Below are 22,353 nucleotides of genomic sequence, written 5' to 3' on the forward strand. Positions count from 1 at the left end.
AACTCTAAAGATTACAGTTTACAAGGCACAACAAATCATATAAATTATAACTTGCAATGTTTAGCTGTGAAATGAGCAAGGCTGAGGCTTTTGAGCCATGTAAAATGGGAGAGGGGAGATTGTGAATAGAGCTCCTGATGGCTCGCCTGCACACAGCAGCTGGGATGTTCACTGGCAGGTCTCCCCCTTGTTTACAATCCTTCAAGCCTTCTTCCCACTGCTTTTCAGATAAAGATCCAAACCCTTATGGTGACATGAAGGAGGCCGACTTGTCCCTTAGCCCTCCTCCTTCCCACTCTGACTTCTGGACGCCCTGGTTTTCTCTCAGTCCCTTGGGTTCACAATATGCTCTTCCACCTCAGGGCCCTTGCACATGCCATTCCCTTCTCCTATTGTCTAGTTAAGTCCTCCTTGTCTTCCATATTCCTTTCCTTTACAGCCCCAATGTTGGAATGGAATTAGTCACACCTTTGTGGGATCATTTGACTTATTTCTCTCTCTCCTGGCAGCTTCCTGATGTCAGGGACCATGTCCAGTTCTGCCATCACTGTACCCGTAGACTAGGCTCGGTGCTGAGGCTCTGGGTAAATACTGTGCAATGAATGAGTGATAGCAACAGTTATCACTGTTGACTATAAACAGTTCTCACTAGCCTGGCTATAAACAGGCTTCCTATTGCCTTAGGGAACCAAACTCCTTACAGGATATAGAAAAAAGTCTGGAAGGTAAAACCCTGCAAATATCAATATTGATATTTCCCTGAGCCAAATGATTACAAGTGACTTTTATTTTCTTCCTTATATTTTCCTTTCTCCCAATTTTTAAAAACAAGAAGCATGTAACTACCTTCCATTATCGGAAAGAGTAAATGATGTCGAAATACTACGATACCAATAGTCAAAACAACATGTCAGCCTTGCTGATGAGTAGAAATCTTTAGAAGCATGACTGCCTATTCTTTAGGATTGATCCAAGCAAATAAAACAATCTTTTTTATTTGCTAGATGTAACCTCTGGGTAAATGCAATGATGACTTTTTAGTAATATAAATCCCTGAATTTTTTTTTTTTTTTTTTTTTTTTTTTTCGGTACGCGGGCCTCTCACTGTTGTGGCCTCTCCCGTTGCAGAGCTCAGGCTCCGGACACGCTGGCTCAGCGGCCATGGCTCACGGGCCCAGCCGCTCCGCGGCATGTGGGATATTCCCGGAACGGGCACGAACCCGTGTCCCTTGCATCGGCAGGCGGAATCTCAACCACTTCGCCACCAGGGAAGCCTAGTGACGTATTTCTTAAGCTAAGTCCGAGGAGCAGTCAGCAGTGAATTATTTATATACAATGAACGCAACTCAATTTCTGTCTAGTTAATAACTGTCCTCATTAGTTCCCTTTTCCAAATGGCTTATTAATGTCAGTGGATCCTCATCTCAACCCTGTGCACCTCTGAGGATTCTTCTCAGTCTCTGTTTTAGGAGACCATAATAATGATCATTGTGTCATTCACTGAGCACCACATGCCAGGCTCTTTCTATGCATTTCTCACTTAATCCTCAGAATAACCCTGTGAGGTAAGAGGTTTACAGACAGGGAAAAGGAGCTCAGAGTGATTAAGTAATTTGGTTGAAGTCACTCAGCCACAAAGTAGCCTAATGAGATTCAAACCCAGCTCTGTCTATCTCCAAAGCCTGTGCTTTTAAAAATTACTACAGTTTTCTAATATCATAGTCCGGTTCAAAACAGAGATCTCTGTCTCTACTTTAGCCAGACAGGAAATAAAACTACCCCAAATCTATGCCTTGTTAGGATAAAGAAGAAACTACAGTTCTTCTTCTTCTTCTTTTTCCTCCCACTTTGCACACTGAACAGATGTTCTGTGTCCTTGAAGGGAGACCATATCATGGAGGAGAATCTCACGGGGACGTTCATGGAGTTATCTTTAAATCTGTTGCGTTTACAATAAACATTCTCAGAAAACTAGGAATAAAGGGGGAAATTTCTCACTTGGTAAGAACATGTATAAATACCCTACAGCTAACCTCGTACTTAACGGTTAAAGACTGACTTTTTTCCCCTAAGGTCAGGAACAAGTGAATATAAGGATTTATACACTGCTCTTGTTCAGCAGAGTCCTGGAAGTCTTAACCAGGGAAATAAAGCAAGGAAAAGAAGATTCAAGGCATTCACATCTCCTTTTCTGAAAGGAGAAATAAAATTGTTCTTATTTGCAGATGACATGATTGTTTATGTATAAAATCCCAAGAAATCTACAAAAGCCCTTATATAAGAAAGTGCAGGGCCTCCCTGGTGGCGCAGTGGTTGAGAGTCCGCCTGCCGATGCAGGGGATACGGGTTCGTGCCCCGGTCTGGGAGGATCCCATATGCCGCGGAGCGGCTGGGCCCGTGAGCCATGGCCGCTGAGCCTGCGCATCCGGAGCCTGTGCTCCGCAACGGGAGAGGCCACAACAGTGAGAGGCCCGCGTACGGAAAAAAAAAAAAAAAAAAAGAAAGTGCAGTTAAGGTTCCAAGATACCAAGAAGCATACAAAAATCAACTGTATTTCTATATACTGTCAATTAACATGTGGACACCAAAATTAAAAATATAATACCATTTACAATCACTCAAAAAAAAAAAGAGAGATATACTTAAGTGTAAATCTAACAAAACATGTTCAGGACTCGTATGCTGAAAACTACAAAACACTCATGAGAGACACTGAATAAATGGAGAAATATACCATGATCATGAATTGGAAGACAATGTAGGAGTATATCAATTATTCTCACATTGTTATATAGGATTAAACACAATTCCAATCAAAATTACAGCATGATATTTTGTATATACAGACAGGCTTACACTAAAATGTAAATGGAAAGGCAAAGGAACTAGAATAGGTTAAAAAAATTTTTTAAAGAAAAGTGGGAGGAATCACACTACCTGATTTAAGAGTTACATAGCGACAGTAATCAAGGCTATCTCATAATGGTAGATCCATTATGACAAATAGATCCATGAAACATAATAGGGAACTAAGAAGTAGCCCCCATAGAAAGTATGGCCAGATTATTTTTGACAAACTTGCAAAAGCAATTCAATGGAGAAAGGATAGTCTTTTCAACAAATGGTTCTGGAACAACTAAATATCCACATGGAAGAAAAATGAACTTTGACCTAAATCTCACATCATAAACGACAGTGAACCCAAAATGGTTCATAGATTTAAACATAAAACTATAAAACACTTAGAAGAAAACATAAGAGAAAATCCTCAGGGTCAGGGACCTGGTGGCATGTTCTTAGACATGACACTAAAAGCATGATCTATAAAAGAAAAAATAACTACCTGGACTTCATCAAAAGTTAAAGCTTTTGCTCTGTGAAATACTCTGCTAAGAGAATGAAAAGACAAGCTACGGATGGGAGAAAATATTTGCAAACCATCTATCTGACAAGGGACTCATATCTAAAATACAGAAAGAATTCTCAAAACTCAATGGTAAAAAAATTAACAATTCGATTAGAAATACTTAAAAGATATGAAGAGATATTTCACTGAAGAGGATATGCAGAAGGCAAACACGTACATGAAAAGACATTTAACATCACTATCGATTTGGGAAATGCAAGTTAAGACTATGATGAGATACCACTACACACTTACTAAAACAGCTAAAATGAAAAACAGTGTTTAGGCTAATTGCTGGTGAGGATGTGTCTCACACATTGCTGGTGGAAATGAAAAATGGTACAGCCACGCTGGATAAGCCTGGCAGTTTCTTTACAAACCGAATCTATATAAACACATATGTTAATCCATGCAATCATACTCCTGAGCATTTATCACAGAGAAATAAAAACTTATGTTCACACAAAAACCTGTACACAAATGTTTATGGTACATTTATTTGTAATAGCCCCAAATGGAAACAAAATGTCCTTCAAAAAGTGAATGGTTAAACATAGGTGATACGTCCATACCGTGGACTATTACTCAGCAATAAAAGAACAAGCTAATAACCTAAATGGATGTCAAGGGCATTACAATGACTAAAAAAAAAAAAAAAAAAATCAATCGCAAAGGTCATAGATAAATGATGAAAATTATAGAGACGGAGAACAGATTAGTGCTTTTCGGAGCGTGGGGACGATGGTGGGAGGAGGAATTGTGACTATAAAAGGAGCATCTCAAGGGACATCTCTGATGATGGAATACTCCTATATCCTGAGGGCCACACCCAAATCCACACGTGGTAAAATGGCACAGGACTCCACACATGCTTCGTGCCATTCTCTCTACCATTTGTGCATCTATAATTATTTCAAAATAAAGTTTAAAAAACTCTGTTGAGTGAAGTCTGAGAGTGGTCTGCCTTTCACAGTCCTAAAGGGATTCCATTGCATTTCTCTTTCTGCTTCAATATTTTAATCCCTTTCAAAATGTTAAAAGGCTCAAAGCCACTGTTTTTATAATTCCTTACTTACAATTTCTTCCAACTTCCTTGGCTGTCAATGAGCTGGGACTGTGGACCAAGCCACAGCTAATTCAGAGAATGGAATGAAATGAAGTGAGAGAGCGCTGAGGCCATGCGCAGGGCTTACCCTGATTTACTACTTGGAGGTACGTGGGCGGGGGAGGGCTCTGAGGGGCCCATAGTCTCCAGAAGCTCTGGAAAGGGCGAGAGGCCATTGCTCAAGCTGGGCACTTCAGGTGGCCGTGGCTGCCACACGCGGAGCAGGTGAAGGTCAAGCATCAGCTCTAAGCCCACCTTCCAAACCACGCCATCAGGGTGGGACACTGCACAGTCAGCAAAGGACACAGGGCCCATCGCACTTTGCACTGTGCTCATTCTTACCACATGTGCCAGGGAGACCCAGCACATGCCGGGATTGGTTATTGGTGGCACACCGAGGAAGGCTGGGACTGTTAGCCAGAGGCTGTGCTTTACAAGAGACTGGAGTCCACAGAACAGTAAGGACTTTTGGTGGTGTGAGGGGTAGGGAGGGTCGGGGACTGGCTAGGAAGAGGTCTTACCTCTAAAACAAGGTCTGAATTTTCATGCCTTCCAATCGTAGTGCTTTTATTCAGGACAAAATAGCCTTCTGCACTCTTTAGATAGGCTTTCATATTCTCTGCTTTCCCTATAAAAGGTTTTCAGAAAACAATTTTGTTAGAAAAATACAGTCCTCTAATTATTCAATGTCATATTTAGAATGAATGGAATACACCATAATGTCCACAGGAGAAGTCAGCAGAGGTAGGAGTGGATAGCTGGATTTAACAATGATCACAATGATAATTCCGCACATTTTTAAGACTGTCCTTTTAACAGTGATAGCCGGCATAGATGAGCTTGCTTCTGATCACAAGAGGACATCCTTTATGTAACTCAGAGCACAAACAAGCAATAGCAAAAAAAAAAAAACCAAACAAATCTGAATTCCACTGATAACCGCTCTCCACCTCCCGTTAAGTTTAGTTTGGGGTTAGTTATCTGACAGAATCAAATACTCAGTGTTACTAACCCACCACTTACTAGCTCTGTGACTCTGAGTGAGTTACTTATTCTCTCTCTATGCCTCTGTTTCCTCATCTGTAAAATGGGGCTAATGATACTCTGTATCCCAAAGAGTTTTGTGAGGATTAAATGTGAAGCATCTAGAATGGTGATTGCTACACTAAACACCCATTTGTCCTACTGTGATTGTGACTGTTATTAATCTTGGGCTTCTGAACTTTGACTCAAGAAACTCCAACTTCTACAGAGCTTCTTAAAGTGTGGAAGAGTCAGTCATCAAGGAAATGGGAATTAGAAGATACTTTCTTTTTAAGTCACCGCATTCCTTCATATATTTAGGTTGAAAAAAAAATGATTTCCAAAGACAAAATATCAAGATTATAGCTTGGCTGTACGGTCAAGACTCTGTACGTATCTTTTCCTGGCATTTTATTAGGAAAATGTCAAACACACAGAAAAGTTGAAAGAAGTGGATGGTGAACTTGTATAGAACCACCACTCAGATTCTACAATCAACATTTTGTTCTATTTGCTTTATCACATATCTACCCATCTATACATTTTATATTTTAATGCATTTCAAAGTAAACCCTATACATGTTTTTAAATTTTATTTATTTATTTTTGGCTGTGTTGGGTCTTCGTTCCTGTGCGAGGGCTTTCTCTAGTTGTGGCAAGCGGGGGCCACTCTTCATCACGGTGCACGGGACTCTCACTATCGCGGCCTCTCTTGTTGTGGAGCACAGGCTCCAGATGCGCAGGCTCAGTAGTTGTGGCTCGCGGGCCTAGCTGCTCCGCGGCACGTGGGATCTTCCCAGACCAGGGCTCGAACCCATGTCCCCTGTATTAGCAGGCAGATTCTCAACCACTGCGCCACCAGGGAAGCCCTATACATGTTTTTTATTTTTTATTTATTTATTTATTTATTTATTTTAATTATTTTTTTTTTTTTTGCGTTACGCGGGCCTCTCACTGTTGTGGCCTCTCCCGTTGCGGAGCACAGGCTCCGGACGCACAGGCTCAGAGGCCATGGCTCACGGGCCCAGCCGCTCCGCAGCATGTGGGATCCTCCAAGACCGGGGCACGAACCCGTGTCCCCTGCATCGGCAGGCGGACTCTCAACCACTGTGCCACCAGGGAAGCCCATATATACATGTTTTTTAAAACATAAAAATTTCAGTGACTTCAGCTGGTTCCAAGATATTGATGATAATTCACATGATATTTGAATTCTGATCCATCTCAGTGCCATGTCAAAGAAAGTCTCTGTGTGGGGTCTTCGTTGCTGCATGCGGGCTTTCTCTAGTTGCGGCGAGCGGAGGCTACTCTTCCTCACGGTGCGCAGGCTTCTCACTGCGGTGGCTTCTCCTGTTGGGGAGCATGGGCTCTAGGTGTGCAGGCTTCAGTACTTGCAGCACGTGGGCTCAGTAGTTGTGGCACACAGGCCTTACTTGTGGCTCGCTGGCTCTAGAGTGCAGGCTCAGTTGTGGTGCACTGGCTTAGTTGCTCCGAGGCATGTGGGATCTTCCTGGACCAGGGCTCGAACCCGTGTCCCCTGCATTGGCAGGTGGATTCTTAACCGCTGAGCCACCAGGAAAGTCCCCAAAGTCTCTTTTCAACTGAAAGGTCACTGAAGTGTGAAGTTGTTAAACTGTGGATAAAAACAAAAATCTCTAGGTCTGACCGTAGAGGGTCTCCGGTCTGGCTCTGCTTTCCATCAACATCTCCATCATCATTCCATCACTGAATCCCTACTAAGTGCCAGGCACTGGGCTATCCTTTTACACACATGGCCTCTTTTCATCCTCAGAACCACCCTGCGAGGCAGGTGTCAGTATTGTCCCGCTTTACAAATGAGGAAACTGAGACTCAGAGAAGTTAAGGTCACACAGTAGTAAGTGTGTGACAACTCTGGGCCTTTGCATGTAACCAGTGTACAAACCTCCATTGCTGCTGGTGAGGCAGAGTAGGGGTGGGGGAATTGCACTGTCTGCTGACACTTGGCACATGTAATAAAAGAAAGTCCTTGAAACCAGCATTCTATCCTCTGAAAGGAAGACGAGACCCTACCTGGGGGTAAGAGAAATAAAAATAAGCAGCATAGTTTATATTTGTAAACTTTGAGGCCTGTGGATGTCCCACAAATATTGATGCTTTCAGATAATGAGAAATACATTTGATTAAGTTCGCTGTCATGTATACAGGGGAAAAGACATTTCCTCTTCCCAAAGAACCATGCTCTGCTGCCTTCAGTTATTAATCTTCAATTGCAGAGGACCATGTTAGCACGCAACACATTCAAGTCTAATTAAGCTAAAATGGAAACTTCCAAGAAATGTCTCTTCTGCAGGAAAACCACAGGAAAAGCCACTAATCTAAAACTTAAACTTGGATTATGCACATATTTGTTTTTTAGCTCTCACCCCAGACGTCCCCAAGGCTGGGGTCTTCTCTCTGCTCAGACGTCCCCCCTCGGGGCAACCACCTGACCACTCTGGCTAAAGGCACCCTCAGTCATGTTATTCCCCTGCTAGTTTTCCCCTGCTGGGTTTCCTTCCTTGTACTTATCATTCTCTGACATGTTCTTGTTCCTTTCTTTAGTTATGCTTGCTGTTGGTTTCTCTTTCACTAACATATATGTTCCTGGAAAACCAGAACTGTGTTCATTTTGTTCAGAAGCAATTCTTCATGGGTATGTTGTGTTTGTACCCATCTTCAGAGCAAAGGCATTGAAAGATTTTGTCCTGCACTCACTTTCCGAGGATGCTTGTATGGCAAACAGCTTGGGAGGATACAGGTAATGTTTCTAATAAAGATAACGGCTCCTTCTGGGGCAAAAGTTGGGCAGGTTTGCTAGCAGCCCCTTTCAAAGATTGCAGTTTCCTGAGTTTGGAGTTCCTTACCTGGGACACAGACCCACTGTGCGCACAGCATCCACACTGGCTGCTCTGCACCACCCCGAGGGACTTTCAGGGCAACAGGAACCAATGCGCATATGCAGCTCTGCTGCCTGTTATGTCGGCTGTGCTGTGAGTAATCAAGTTCTTTGTTTCTGGCCCAGGAGTCTCTTGTCTTCTGCCAGGAACTATAAGCTGGGCAGGCTAACTTACTAACTTTCAAACAGGGTCAAATGTCAGACCCTTTGCAGTTCCTGCCAGTTCTGTGCATTACCCCTTCTCCAGGGTAGGGGGCGGCGGGGGGGCAGAACCTGACACATAGTAGGTGCTTGGGAAACACTTGCTGAGTGAATGAAAATACAAAGGGCACCTCAAAGCAAGTCAGTACAGCCAGCTGGCTAGGAAGCTTTGATAGTAACTCCCTTTCATTTTTCCTGTCAGTATCTAGCTTAGATGACTCCTTGGAAAACCTAAATTCTATCTCTTTAGCTTTTGGATTGGACAATATTTCTCCACCTTCATTTTGCCCTGTGCATCACTTCCTTGCGTGAAAACACTGTCAAAGTAATTTGAATGTGTGGAGCTCTGTGAATTCGTTCTTACTCAGGGCCATGGAGCACCAGCCACAGGAAAGAGCAAAAGGGCTTCAGTCATCTGCGTTCCCCCGACCACTTTGGATGGCTCAGAATTGGGCTATAGGAGCAAACTTTCTTTTGAGGTTTACAGTGGCCTCAAAGTTCCTTAAAGAAGGGGAGTTCAGGTAAGGGGCGGGTGTGTGTGTGTGTGTGTGTCTCTGACCATTGGGTGGGTGTTGTCCATAAATCAGGGGAAACAGGGGTTCCTCTCTTAATCCCAGCTATACCCACAGGACATCCAAGAGCTGGTGCCCAGGAGAGGCTTAAAGCTCCCGTGCCGCCTCCCTTGGGGGGCGAGGTAGGGGCTGCACTTAGGAAGGAACGGCTGGTGTTGGGGCACCTTTTCTGGGGTGCTCCTGGCGACCCGAGCCTGGATCAGAGAGTTCGGACTCGGCTGGCGCCGGGTCCCCTGCCTACCCCAACGCCCTTGACCTCGCAGGGCTGGCCTCCTCCGGCCCAGGTTTCCGCCCGCCGCCTCCTCGCGCGCCGCTCTCACCTGGCCTGAGGAAGAAGCCCACGCCTCGTCCTCTGCCAAGAAGCCCTGACCTCCGCTCTGCCGCCCTCCCGCGGAGTCTCCAGGCGACAGCCCGCAGCCCGCGCGCCCGCCCGGCCTTTGTATGAACGTCGCCACGGCAACGCCATTATGACGGCCGAGCTGGGGAGGGGCGTGGCGTGCGCGGCGCCCGAGGATGAGGGGGAGGTGCGCTGGCAGCACCCGGCCAATTACAGCCCGCTGCAGCGCTGCGAGCCCTCCCCGACCTGCCCCCTAGAGGTCCCCAGCCCCGTTTCCAGGATGGGGAAACAGGCTCAGTGTTCACAGAAGTAGCTCCAAGTCTTACAGCGGGGAAGGAGCAGACTCGAGAATCCTTCCTACTGACCTTAGCTCTAGGCTCGGTGCGTTGAGGAGGGGGTGGTCAGGCGTGGGAGGGTAATGGAGCTGAACCACGAGAAGCCTGGAGGTTAGTCCCCCCGTCCCACCCGAATCTCTAGTTCTCTCTGTTGTGGAGGAGAAAACAGAGTAAGCTGGGGGACCATCACTTCTGGGGATGGGGGTGGAGATGGGAGATAGGTGCGGTGGAAGGAACACTTCTGAAAGAATGGAAGATTCTCCCACGTGCTAGGAAAAGGGTATTTACAAGCCCACAACCTTACTGTTCCTGTCCTTCCCTGTCAAAACTCGCGTTTATTCATTCATGTGTTCTTTACTTCTACAAACATCACCTGAGTCCCTACAAGGTCAGACGGTGGCCCCAGTGTTGACCTGGATCAGATCCTTAAGAAACCCCCCCGCACTCCCCATGGGCATGGGGCTGGGGGGATGGAGCGTGTGGAGAAGACATGCAAATGCTAACTATCTCCCCTCACCCCATGTCACCTCTTTTCAGATCAGCCCCTTCTGTCTGGGAGCAGAACAGCCCCGCTGACTACCTACAGAATGCCTCATTTCCCTGCCAGGAAATGACTGACAAGGTGCCCCAAGACAAACTCAAAATATTCATCTGAGAAAGATGAAAGATGGCAGACTCCACTCTAGTCAATTAGAAGAAGATATAAGAGAGAAAAATCATGGAAATCGATATGGGATGGAATATATGGTAAAGATGCTCCCACATGCCTAGAGGCTCTTGGAAATGCACATTCCCTGGCACAGACCTCAGAGATTCTGATTAAGCAGCTCTGGAGCATGGTCCAGGAATGAATTTGTTGCATTCTTGCAAATTCCTTGTGCATTTGTTAAAAGCTTGGCAAAACCTCAGGACTTATTCAACCCTGCAGTTGAATGGCAGAGCCCTCCCAGAACTTTTCCCTAGAAATCTCTTCCAGGCCCTCAGTCAGCCTGGAAGGTTCTGCCATTCGACCAGAAAGACCTTAGGAATGTATGAGGAGTGACCACAGAGGCCGGGGCCCTGAGTGGTAACTTCAGAGGAACAGAGAGGGTCGGGCTCAACTCTCCAGGCACATTTCTGCCTCAGGGCCTTTGCAGTTAATGTTTCTTCTCCCTACAGGGCAATTCCCCCAGGGATCTCCTTCAGCTCCTTTAGATTTTTACTCAAATATCACCCTATTTAAAATGGTCTTGGAATTCCCTGGTGGTCCAGTGTTTAGGACTCGGTGCTTTCACTGCCTGGTTCGATCCCTGGTCGATCCTGCAAGCCCCATGATGCCACCCAAAAAAACAAAACAAAACAAAAAACACCCCCCAAAAAACATGAAGAACAAAACAAACACCTCACTCTATTGCTCTTCCCTTCATCTTACCACTCCTCTAACATGCTATTTATTTAGTTTCCTTCTCTTATTTTTTGTCAGTCTCCTCACTCCCAACTCCCCCCTGCCCCCCAACTTAAGCTCCATGAGGGCAGGGATTTCTTTTCTCTTTTGTTCACTGCTGTATCACCAGTACCTAGAACAGTGCCTGAATGAACGAATGAGTGAATGAACAGGGCCAACCCTTGCCACCCGCCCACAGCCTTGCCTACTACTCTTGAGCTGCTGAGCTGAACTGTCCTTACCCCAGGACCTAGGCTTCTGTAGCCTTGGCCCTCCCCAGCCCCACCCCCATCTCCATGCTTGTCTTCAGTCTCATCAACATGAGCACAGAATGCAACCCTGCTCACTGTCAGTCAGACCCTATGGAGCCCATCCAGGCCAGCCTGGAGCCGGAGCTGCCCATGGCCCCCTGATAGGCTTGGGAGAGCATCTGTTACCATTAGTCCATCTCTCGATGAGGAAATACTAAACGCAGAACAAAGCTGGCATTCAGGCTCACTGGAGCAGAAATTGCCAAATCTTGATTGGATCCTGCCGCTCCCCACAGGATGCCACAGTCATCTGAAAGGGTGTGTGAAAGTCTAAAAACCCAGTTCAATGTCATCCACTTAAATTTCAAAAACAGAAACTAAAATACCCCAATAACTCATGGCTTTATCATAGCATGTCCTGGGCTGAGTGAGAGTTGTACTTTGCAATGATAGGGTGATCAAAATACTGCACCTGGGGAATTCCCTGGCGGTCCACTGGTTCGGACTTGGTGCTTTCACTGCCATGGCCCGGGTTCAATCCCTGGTGGGGAAATTAAGATCCCGCAAGCCACACGGCATGGCCAAAAAAAAAAAAGAGGTTTCTAGCTAATATGGGCTCCTTGGTGATGCCTGTAATCAATCAATCTTATTGAGCTCTGGGTGGCTACCAAGGCTGTACTGTATCTCCATCAACATCAGGATGTTGGTGTCTGAAAGGCCTGGGTCCATGTCCCAGCTTTGTCATTCCCAGCTGTCCTCCTAATACTGGAGCGAGTGATGTTAACTCCGGGCTTTCCACCCGCAGGGCACTGTCCCAGTCCTTCCTGTAGATCATCTCATTTAATCCTCACCATAACCTGGGGCAGTAGGTGTGTGTGAAACACCTGGAACAGGGAGCTCTGCAGAGAAATGCTCAAAAATGTCGTGATGGGTATTATTTCTATCACATCACTCCCACTTGAACAGGAAAATAAGGCTCAAGAGACATGGAGGTATGTGACCAAGGTGACACAGCCAGAAAAGGATTTCAATCTAGATGACTGTGCTGGGAAGGTATTTTCCCCGGGGACCACAGGTGACAGGTGTCACAGCCACGAGACACCCATGCTCACCACCTGCTTTCCCTCAGCCCTGAACAATCTGGGCTTCTGGCTGTCCTGAAGTTTGGGCAGTGCCTGCAGCAAGAGGGGGAGGGAGCTGAGGCCAAGAGGACGTAGCTGGGGCTTGCCAGGGACCTCTCCTGCCACCCACTGGGCTTCTTTCCTGCAGGACCTCTGCCCCATAAAATCTCATTGGGCCGCAGTTACCTTCCCTGGGCTGTCCTTGACTGGGAGAGCCCATTCACTGTGCCCCCTCCCCAGATCTGCTTGTTGTCCCCTGCATTCCAACAAGAAATGAATGCTGGCCTCCTGCCTGGAAGAGGTAGGGAGCTTGCCCAGCCTTTAAGGGGTAAGAGAGAGCCAGGGAAAGAGCTAGAACAGGAGAAAGGGAGTGTAAAAGAGAGAGAGAGCGCTCGAAGATCAGGAAGTAGCTAAGCTGTTGAGTAGGTGTCAGATGGGAGAGCAAAGGGCCATTGGAGGCTCCACAGTCCATTCATAACCTGACGCTATGGGCTAAGGAAATGCAGGTTTTTATACACACACACACACACAGGTTCACAAAAATAAATTCAAACCACAAAATCACAGCTGGTCACTGAGGCCTTCTGCAGCCGTGCTCACCCCCTTCCCCTGTCAGAAAATGAGAAATCACCCAGGTGTTTTCTCAGATAGAGACAAGGCTGGTTGGGACCTTCATCTCTTGCAAATCAGAGCTTTGCCAGGGGGCTTCCCTGGTGGCGCAGTGGTTGAGAATCTGCCTGCCAATGCAGGGGACGTGGGTTCGAGCCCTTGTCTGGGAGGATCCCACATGCCGCGGAGCAACTAGGCCCGTGAGCCACAACTACTGAGCCTGCGCGTCTGGAGCTTGTGCTCTGCAACAAGAGAGGCCACGATAGTGAGAGGCCTGTGCACCGTGATGAAGAGTGACCCCCGCTTGCCACAACTGGAGAAAGCCCTCGCACAGAAACGAAGACCCAACACAGCCAAAAATAAATAAATTAATTAATTTTTAAAAATTAAAACAAAAACAAAATACTACTCTCTCTAAAAAACAACAACACAGAAAAAAAGGTTTGCCAGGGAGGTCAGTCTGTATGTTCTGTTTGAAAGCTGCAGATGAAGGGTGCTGATCCCACCTCTGATCGGCCTGGTTTCGTTTGTTTGTTTGTTTTATTCTGTCTGTACCTCACTTCTCTCACCTGTAAAATGGAGGTAATAACAGCATTGACTGTAAAGACCAAATGGGTTAATATGTGTGAAGTAGTAAACTGTGCCCGGTACCACAGACTCCTTCTGTGAATGTCCGCGTTGCTGTCTGTCTCTTTGCTTGTTTTTGTTGCTTTCTTGATGATGTGGGAGGACAGCACCATCTCAACCCGATCACAGCCATCCTGGGGAGAGCTTTGATTTGCATCGTCTCAGTCCCAACCCAGAGCAAAGTTGACCTCAGAACACTCGCATATCATCTTGCTTGTTGCCCAGGGACCTTTCTGGGTGTGGGTGTCAGAGGCAGGCTGAGCTCCCCTGATCGCTGCTAGAGGGATTCTGAGAATCCAGCTGGTCTCTGTGGGGTGGCACCTGCAGGACAACTCCATAAATTCGACTTGCAGGCATCCAGGCAAATCAACCTCCACTACTTCTTTTTTTTTGAGATTAACAATGAACCATTATGAATGAGGTGAACCAAACTAGCTAATATTTATTGAGGCTTGTTAGGTACCAGCTGCTATGCCATGCACTGTTTTATTTAATTCTTAGCCCAACCCATTTTACAGAGGCGGGCTCAGAAAAGTCAAGTAACTTGCCCAGTTACAAATCTTGTAAGTGATAGGTCCAAGATTCGAACCCTGGCTGTTTGACTCCAGCATATTGTCATTTTTGTAAACTTTTGTTTTCAAAACATAATCTACATCTCGAAAAGAGCACAACTGATAAGTGTACGCTTGAAGAATTTTCACAAAGTGTATGCACCCACCCTAACCAGAACCCAGAACAAGAAGCAGAACATCACCACCCGCCCCCACCCCTCCGAGAAGACTCCCTGTGCTCACTTCTGGTTACCCCCTCCCGCTTGTCTGACTTCCAATCATAGATTAGTTCTGCTTGTTTTTGAACTTCATGGAAATGGAATCTTACAGATTCCATTTGCTGCCTGGTTTCTTTCACTCAACTATGTGAGGTTCGACCACGTTGTCTGATGTAGTTGTGGTTCATTCACTCTCACTGCTGCATTGCTTTACACTCTGTTATCTATTCCTGCAGAACAAATTATGGCAAACTTAACGGATCCAAAAAAACATACACTTATGTCACAGTTTGTGTGGGTCAGGAATCCGGGCACTGCTTAGCTGGGTTCTCTGCTCAGGGTCTCTCCCAGGCTGCAATGAGGGAGGTGGCCAGGGCTGGGGTCTCATCTGAGGGTCAGCTGGGGAAGGATCCTCTTTCCAGTTCATGTGGTGGTTGGCAGGATACAGTTTCCTGAGGGTTGTTAGTTAGTCTGAGGGCCTCACCTCCTTGCTGGCTGTTAGCCAGAGATCCTGCACTGTTTCTTGCCATGTGGGCCTCTCCATAAGGTGGCTTGCTTCATCAAAGCCAGTGAGAGTCCATAGAGAGAGTCTCCAGGCAAGATGGAAGTTACAATCTTCTGTAACATAGTCACAGAAATGACATGCCCATCACCTTTGCAGCATCTACTGATTAGAAATAAGGTACAGTCCTGCCTACTCTCAAGGGGAGGGGACACAGAGGTGTGAACACCAGGGATAATTGGGGGCCGTTGTGTATGCCTTTTGGTCTGCACATGTGCACATATCTCTTGGGTATATATCTAGGAGTAGAATTTCTGGGTCACACATACGTCCCGCTTTACGAGATTCTGCCAAACATTTTTCCAAAGTGCAGGTACCCTCTACACTCCCTCAGCAGGCTATGAGCTTCCCAGTTAGAGCACATGCTTTCAATACACTCCTCCCCTCTCTCCTTACAGAAGGGGTGTTTGAGCTGGGGCTCTTTGGGACGACAGGTCCTAATTCTAGCCCCTTGTCAGAATCACTGAATTCCCGGGCCGCTTCGCCAGACATTCTGATCATTTGAGGGCTCAGATACAAACTGGAAGGTCCACTCCATGAGGCGAGGATCCCTGTATCCTTGGTGCCCGGAGCAGTACTTGGCAGCAGTGCCTGGCAGGTACCAGGGAGCTGGCACTCAATAAATGTTTTTTTGATTAAGTGAATGAGTTTAGGAAATATTGTTCAAGAGATGGGCCCCAGGGCGGGTATAAACTGCTTAAACGGGAAGGAAACTTTGTTGTGACTGAGGCTGTGGCAATTTTTCTGGGAAGAGGGCTCAGAACCTCAACCAGGTATGTCCCCAACAAAGGTTAAAGGCCGCTGTGATTGGCTACTGTCCGGCTTAGGTATTTTATCACATGAAGAAACAACTGGTCCCACGGTAGGAGGCATGGGAACTGTGGACAAGGTCCCATGGTCCTTAGAAGTAAAAAGCGAGACAGTGCTTGCCTGGGGTGGCTCATAAACTGAGACCTTGCTTGTTTTGACCTTTGACCCATGGTAGGTCTTTTGGTACATCTAGCAACTGCCTGGCCTCCTGGGACCCTCCCTGTGTCTATCTGTTGAACAGAAAATTCCAGAAGGCCTCGGTGCCCTGAGTTTCCATCAGGGGCAAGCCAACATGAGCCCTAGCTTTTGAAAAACCCCTTTCAATCCATAGAAAGCCTCCCAGTTTATCTGGTTTGAAATGACCTCATCCTTTGTCACCTTCTCTCTTGTTTTCTGGAGGTTTCTCAGCGTCTTGTTGCTGTCTGCATTCTTTTCTCATGTGAACAGTGCACCTATTTTGGGCATTTTGTCGTTGTTGTTTTGGGTCATTCCCGTCACACATTTTTTGTATTCCTTTACAGTCAGATCAATCTCATTCCTCTCTAGACATTTCTTCTCAGGTTTCCTCTGAATCATTTCGTTTGGTCTAAATATGTCCAGTGTTTCCTCCTTCCTCACTGCACTCCACATAGACCCTCTCTTTTCCCCGGAACAACTGTTCTTTTCTTTCGAATCCCTGACCCAAATCCTCATCTTTCACCATGTTTTCTGACTTCTCCTAAGAACTGATTGTTTTTTGAAACTTAAGCCTCAAATATCATCCCTTCTAATCTGCGTCTGAATTTGGATCACGGTCAAGAAGCAGGGGAGACAGGAACGTGGCTGCGTAATTAGGATCCTCAGCAGAAGGGCTGAGTGTTCATCGGGGGGGGGTCAGAGGGGCCTGGGGATGGAGGGAGAGGTATCTTCTTCTGCCTCGGGTAGGGCTTAGGGTGGGGTGGTCAGGAAAGCGCTAAGAAAAAAGGACCCATTTGACTTGAGTTCTGAAGGATGAGTAGGATTTCCGGAGGCAGAGCAGGGAGAGAAGAGGATGGTCCAGGGCAGGAGCAGTGGGAATGGAGGCTAGAAGATGAGTCATCAGAGAAGCTAGGGACAGGAGTACAGAAGGAGAGGGTTGGCCAGGTGCTGAGACCGCAGACTGAAGGTCCATGGTCAGCCCTCAGATATGTTTGTCTAGCTTTCCCAGCGTGTTAAAAGACTTTTAAATAGTTGCTGAATGGAGAGGCCTCTTTCTGTGGAGTGACAGAGAAACCTATTCAAATTGTCTTTAGCACGAATGCAAATTCACTGGTTACCAAAAATGAAAAGTCTAGAGGGAAACTCTGGGTTCAGGCTCAGATGATTTCATGAGGCCTTGGCCTCTCTCCAGCTCTCAGGGTATCTTTGAACCACGTGGATCCAACCTTAGACAGAATCTCTGTATAATGGTCACAAAAAGGCGGCCAAAGCTCCAGCCCTTACATCTTCTCAGCTTTGAATTCCATAGGGAAGGATAAGAGTCTTTTTCCTAAGCTTCCCCCAATGGCCTCACTGCTTCTCATTTTCTCTGGGTGGGTCACAAGCCCATTCCTGAGCCAATTATTGTGGCCCAGGAGACTGCTCTGATTGGCTGAGCTTGAGCCAACGTGTCCATCCCTGAAGCCAGAGGTGGAATCAACACCATCTCTGAGAAACTGGACTGAGACTAGGAGAAAGGTGTTGTCCCCAAAGGGGGATCATTACCCCATAATATTTTAGAAGAGAGGTGAATTGTTATTAGGTGACAAAAACCAGATGTCTACCACAGTAGCCAACATGTACAGATCATTGACATCTGGATTTATGCCTTTTTTTGGGAAAATGGGAATATCTGGCAATACCTGGACTCTCTTCTTGTATATAGATCAACAATCTGCTGGGGTTGAGAAGAGGCTCCCTCTTTAGATACAGCCTATGTTCTGCCTGCCCAATGCACTGCTCATATTTCCTCTCTGGCTCCTGGAAGCACTTGAATATTTATTGCCAGCATAATTTGATTCTGTAAAGAAATCTGTTTTCCCCACCAGAATGGAAGAGCCAAATGTACAGGGGTCAAATAGCTCTCCTGTGCTCCCACAAACTCCTGAGGACAAATGTCTGGCCATTTTGATAGTCTCATTCCTTGCTCATTTTAAAAGCCTTCTTTAAAAAAAATATTGAATACATAGTGATTTTAGAATCTGTTATCTGATAATTCCAACATCTGAAGTCTTTGGGTGGGAGTGGCGGGGGGGGGGTCTCAATGTCTTGTTTGTTGTGTCTGCTTACTCTGGCTCATACTGACTTATTGCTTGGATGTTTAGTAATTTGACTGTGATCTCATTCTTGATTGAACTTAATCTGTGGGAATCCTGAGGGGTCTGATTCCTGGCTGCTTTGCTCTCGGAAGTCTTTTTTGTTTGTTTCAGCTGGATGCCAGGGATGCTAATAACCTCTGAACACTGACATTTATTTCCTCAACTTGGAGTTTTCTCACTGAATACATGGAGTGTAAACTTGAGCCCCAGACCCACGTGGTTACAAACCTTCAGGGTGATCATCATCATCATCAGTATTGTGGCCATTATTAGCTTTCCCCTCCAGAGCCACATTGAAAACTACAGGTTTTCATAGGCTGCGCTTTCTGAAAGACCAGAAAAAAAAATTTTAAGCCCTCCTCTTGCCAGGGTGTGGAGCATCTTTGAGGGTGCCAGCTTAATACAGGCATCTTAGACTTGGTTAGCTCACTTTGCAAGGCCCAATGCTTAATCTCCCTTTTCCTGCACTTATTAAACGCAAATGGCTTCCTCATTTGCTTACGCTTTGGTTGTAGCTCACTCTGTTTGTGTGTGTGTCTGTATGTTCCTTTGAGATTGCCTACATAAAAATTGTTTTTTATTATGGGATTTTGGAAACACACACAAAACTAGAGAAGCCTGCGATTAACTCCATGTATTCATCATCCAGCTTCAACATTTTCCGAGTGTTCTTTCATTCTTTTTTCTTCCTTTTTGAGTTTTTTTCTAGGTTAATTTAAAGGAAGTTGTGTCATTTCACCCATAAAGACATCCTAACTGAAAGGACTTTTTTTTCCTTTACATTATCCCCGCCTTGACATGATCACAGCTAAAAATACTTATAATCATTCCTGAATATCATCTAATATTCAGTCCATGCTCACATTTCCTTGATTCTCTCAGAAATATCTTTTTTACTGTTGGTTTGTTAGAATCAGGATCCAGACAATGTCCACACATTACACTTTGTTGTTATGTCTCTGACATGTCTTTAATTCTGTAACAGCAACTCCCCGCCTCTGACCTTTTTCATCCCCCAGCCACTGATTTGTTGGAGAAACTGGGTCTTGTGTCCTGTAGAATATTCACATCCTGGATTTGGCTGATCACTTCCTCTTGGTTTCAGTTAACTTGTTCTTCTTTTCCCCATGTTTCCTGTAAACTAATAGTTAGATCTAGAGGACTGAGGAGATCAAAGTCTTTTTGTTGTCCAGACGCCTTCATAGGCAGTACTGTGTGATCCATCCTGCATCACACAGTGAGCACATAATGTCTGGTCATCCTGTTTTTAACGATATTGAGATTGAATGGTAGGTCCAATGCTAACAGACTGAGCCATCCATTACAACGTCTCCAACGGCTTTTTTTTCCCCCAATAATTAACATTTTTAATTTTTCATTATGGTAAAATATACATAACATAACATTTACCATCTTAACCATTTAAAAATATACAGTTCACTAATGTTAAGGATATTCACATTGTTGCTTAACCAACCTCCAAAAACTGTTCATCATGTTAAACCGAAACTGTGTACCCCTTAAACAACTACTCTCCATTTTCCCCTTACTGCAGCCCCTGGCAACCACCCATCTATTTTCTACTTCTATGAATCTGGCTACGCTAGGGACCTCATATAAGTGGAATCATACGGTATTTGTCTTTTTAGTGACCAGCTTCTTTCACTTAGCATAATATCCTCAAGGTTCATCCATGTTGTAGCATGTGTCAGAATTTCCTTCCTTTTTAAGGCCGAATAATATTTCCTTGTGTGTATATACCTTGTTTTATCCATTCATTTGTAAATGGGCACTGGAGCTCATCCATCAACTTTTTACCTAATAGGTTTAGCATCCTTTGAGGATCATTCCCTGGATCCGTATTTCTTGTGGGGTCACAGAGTTGTGATTTTTTTCTGATTGTTATTCCTTTGGTAATTATTAGCTAGAATCCTTCATCAACCATTTGTTTATTTGTTTATCATAAAATACAGTTGGTTCAGGGAAGGCAGAATAAGAGATTGGTTCTTTCCTCCTATGTGTCATTATTCAAAGAAACAACTGCCAAAGTGACCAGTGAGTTTTAAAAAATATCATTAGGAGTCTTTGATTTAAACAGTGTAGATGTGTTTTAATCCACTGAACTCATTATGTGGTTTGAGGCTCGTACTATGCCACCTCAGGGGTTCATGCAGGTTGGCTCCCGTGTTTTTGTTTTTCCAGGTGGAAACTACGCAGTATTTACTTGGAACCACCTATGTTTGTATTGCATTGGTGTGGTCTTTAGACAAACAACTCTGCCTCTCAGTTTTCCTTCGCTGTACAAGGAAGTTGGACAAAATGAGCTCGAGCACCATTCCTGTTCAAAACTCTCCCTTTTGTAGCATTTTCATTACATAGAACAGTATGATTTAGTCATTGGATTCTTCCAGTCCTGTGACTGAATGCAGTTACCAACACCTTCCTTTCAGAAACATGAAAATTGCCACCTTGCTGATACTGTTTTTAGTCTACTTCTCCATACTGCATTTTCCCCCAGTAGACTTAAAGCTGTACCTCTCAGTTAGGGATATTTTGCCTCCCAGGGGACTTTTGACAATGTCTAGAGACATGTTGGATTGTCACACCAGGGAGGAGCTACTGGTATCCAGTAGGTAGAGGCCAGGGATGCTGCTAAACATCCTACAGTGCACAGGACGGCCCCCCTCACGTAAATGCTCTCCGGCACCAAATATCATTAGTGTCAAAGCTGAGAAACCCTGACTTGAAGAAATCCATAGAGATAAAATCATATTCCTCTTACTTATATGTTTCAGTGAAAGGAAGTACATATAAAAATGTACACATCACAGAATTCGGCTATACATGACGTAGGACAATGAGATCGTCTGTTTTTAACCTACCCATAGAATTTAGTCATTTGATGTGCATCTCCTTACTGTTTCCCCTTCAATCTTATTTCTGGCTCCTATTCTACCCCTTGAGACCTTTCTATTATTGGCCTGAGGGAAGGTTAATGGACAATTTTTACTGCTTTCAGGTCAATGGAAAAATCTTAGGTCTTAAATTTTTTTTTTAGACTCGGGAAATAAACATCAAAATCAACTTTTATCGTAAATAGCAGTTAGATATTTTTGGTCCCAATTCCTCTTTGCCATTCTAATTCATTGAGTGGATATTTTCAATAAACTTAGCATTACCTTTCAAATTATTGCTCTCTTCTGCTCACAGCATCTCCTGTGAGATGTGTATTCCTGATTCTTTCTCTCTCATGCTTTTGTGCTGATTTGAAAGAACCCACTTGGTGCTAAAATGAATTTATCATAGGCAACTGCTAGAATGGTGTTTCCTTTCCTAATCAAAAAGTCAATTCGTGGGCTCATACTTTGATTCTGATTTTCAAAACAGACAACTAATTTGTCAGAAACAAAAAAAAATGCAGCTTTTATCTTTTTTGTGGTTGTTGTTCAGCTTTGAAAGAGGCAGCATTTAGATAAGGCAGGTACAGTTATTTTTATTTTTGGCTGCGTTGGGTCTTTTTTGCTGCGCACTGGCTTTCTCTAGTTGCCGCGAGCGGGGGCTACTATTCGTTGCGGTGCGCGGGCTTCTCATTGCAGTGGCTTCTCTTGTTGCGAAGCACGGGCTCTAGGCACATGGGCTTCAGTAGTTGTGGCACGCGGACTCTAGAGCACAGGCTCGGTAGTTGTCACACATGGGCTTAGTTGCTCCGCGGCATGTGAGATCTTCCCAGACCAGGGCTCGAACCCATGCCCCCTGCATTGGCAGGCGGATTCTTAACCACTGTGCCACCAGGGAAGCCCAGGCAGGTACATTTACTCACTTGTTTATATCAAGTATTCACACAATTTCTCTTACCAACACATATATTCACAGCTTGTCAAGTTTTACCCAAAAAGTGAAGGAAAAAGCTTGCTATCCCATTATTATATGATTTTTCTCTCTTTTGTGTTTTGTTAAAGTAGATGCTGAT

General features: G+C 45.1%; 1 protein-coding gene across 1 annotated transcript in view; it reads right to left on the reverse strand.

Moving 5' to 3' along the window:
- Positions 1 to 5,125, reverse strand: part of LOC309808874 (forkhead-associated domain-containing protein 1-like) — a gene marked incomplete at both ends in the record, with an annotated part of 199,082 nt that extends 193,957 nt beyond the window's left edge. The window contains one exon of the mRNA XM_082629449.1: positions 5,033 to 5,125. Within this exon, the coding sequence (XP_082485575.1) occupies positions 5,033 to 5,125 (93 nt within the window). The remainder of the gene's footprint in view (positions 1 to 5,032) is intronic.
- Between the last annotated feature and the right edge of the window lie 17,228 nt (positions 5,126 to 22,353).

This window comes from Mesoplodon mirus, assembly GCF_964341445.2.
Source record: "Mesoplodon mirus genome assembly, chromosome: 7".
In the NCBI taxonomy this organism is placed as follows: domain Eukaryota; kingdom Metazoa; phylum Chordata; class Mammalia; order Artiodactyla; family Ziphiidae; genus Mesoplodon; species Mesoplodon mirus.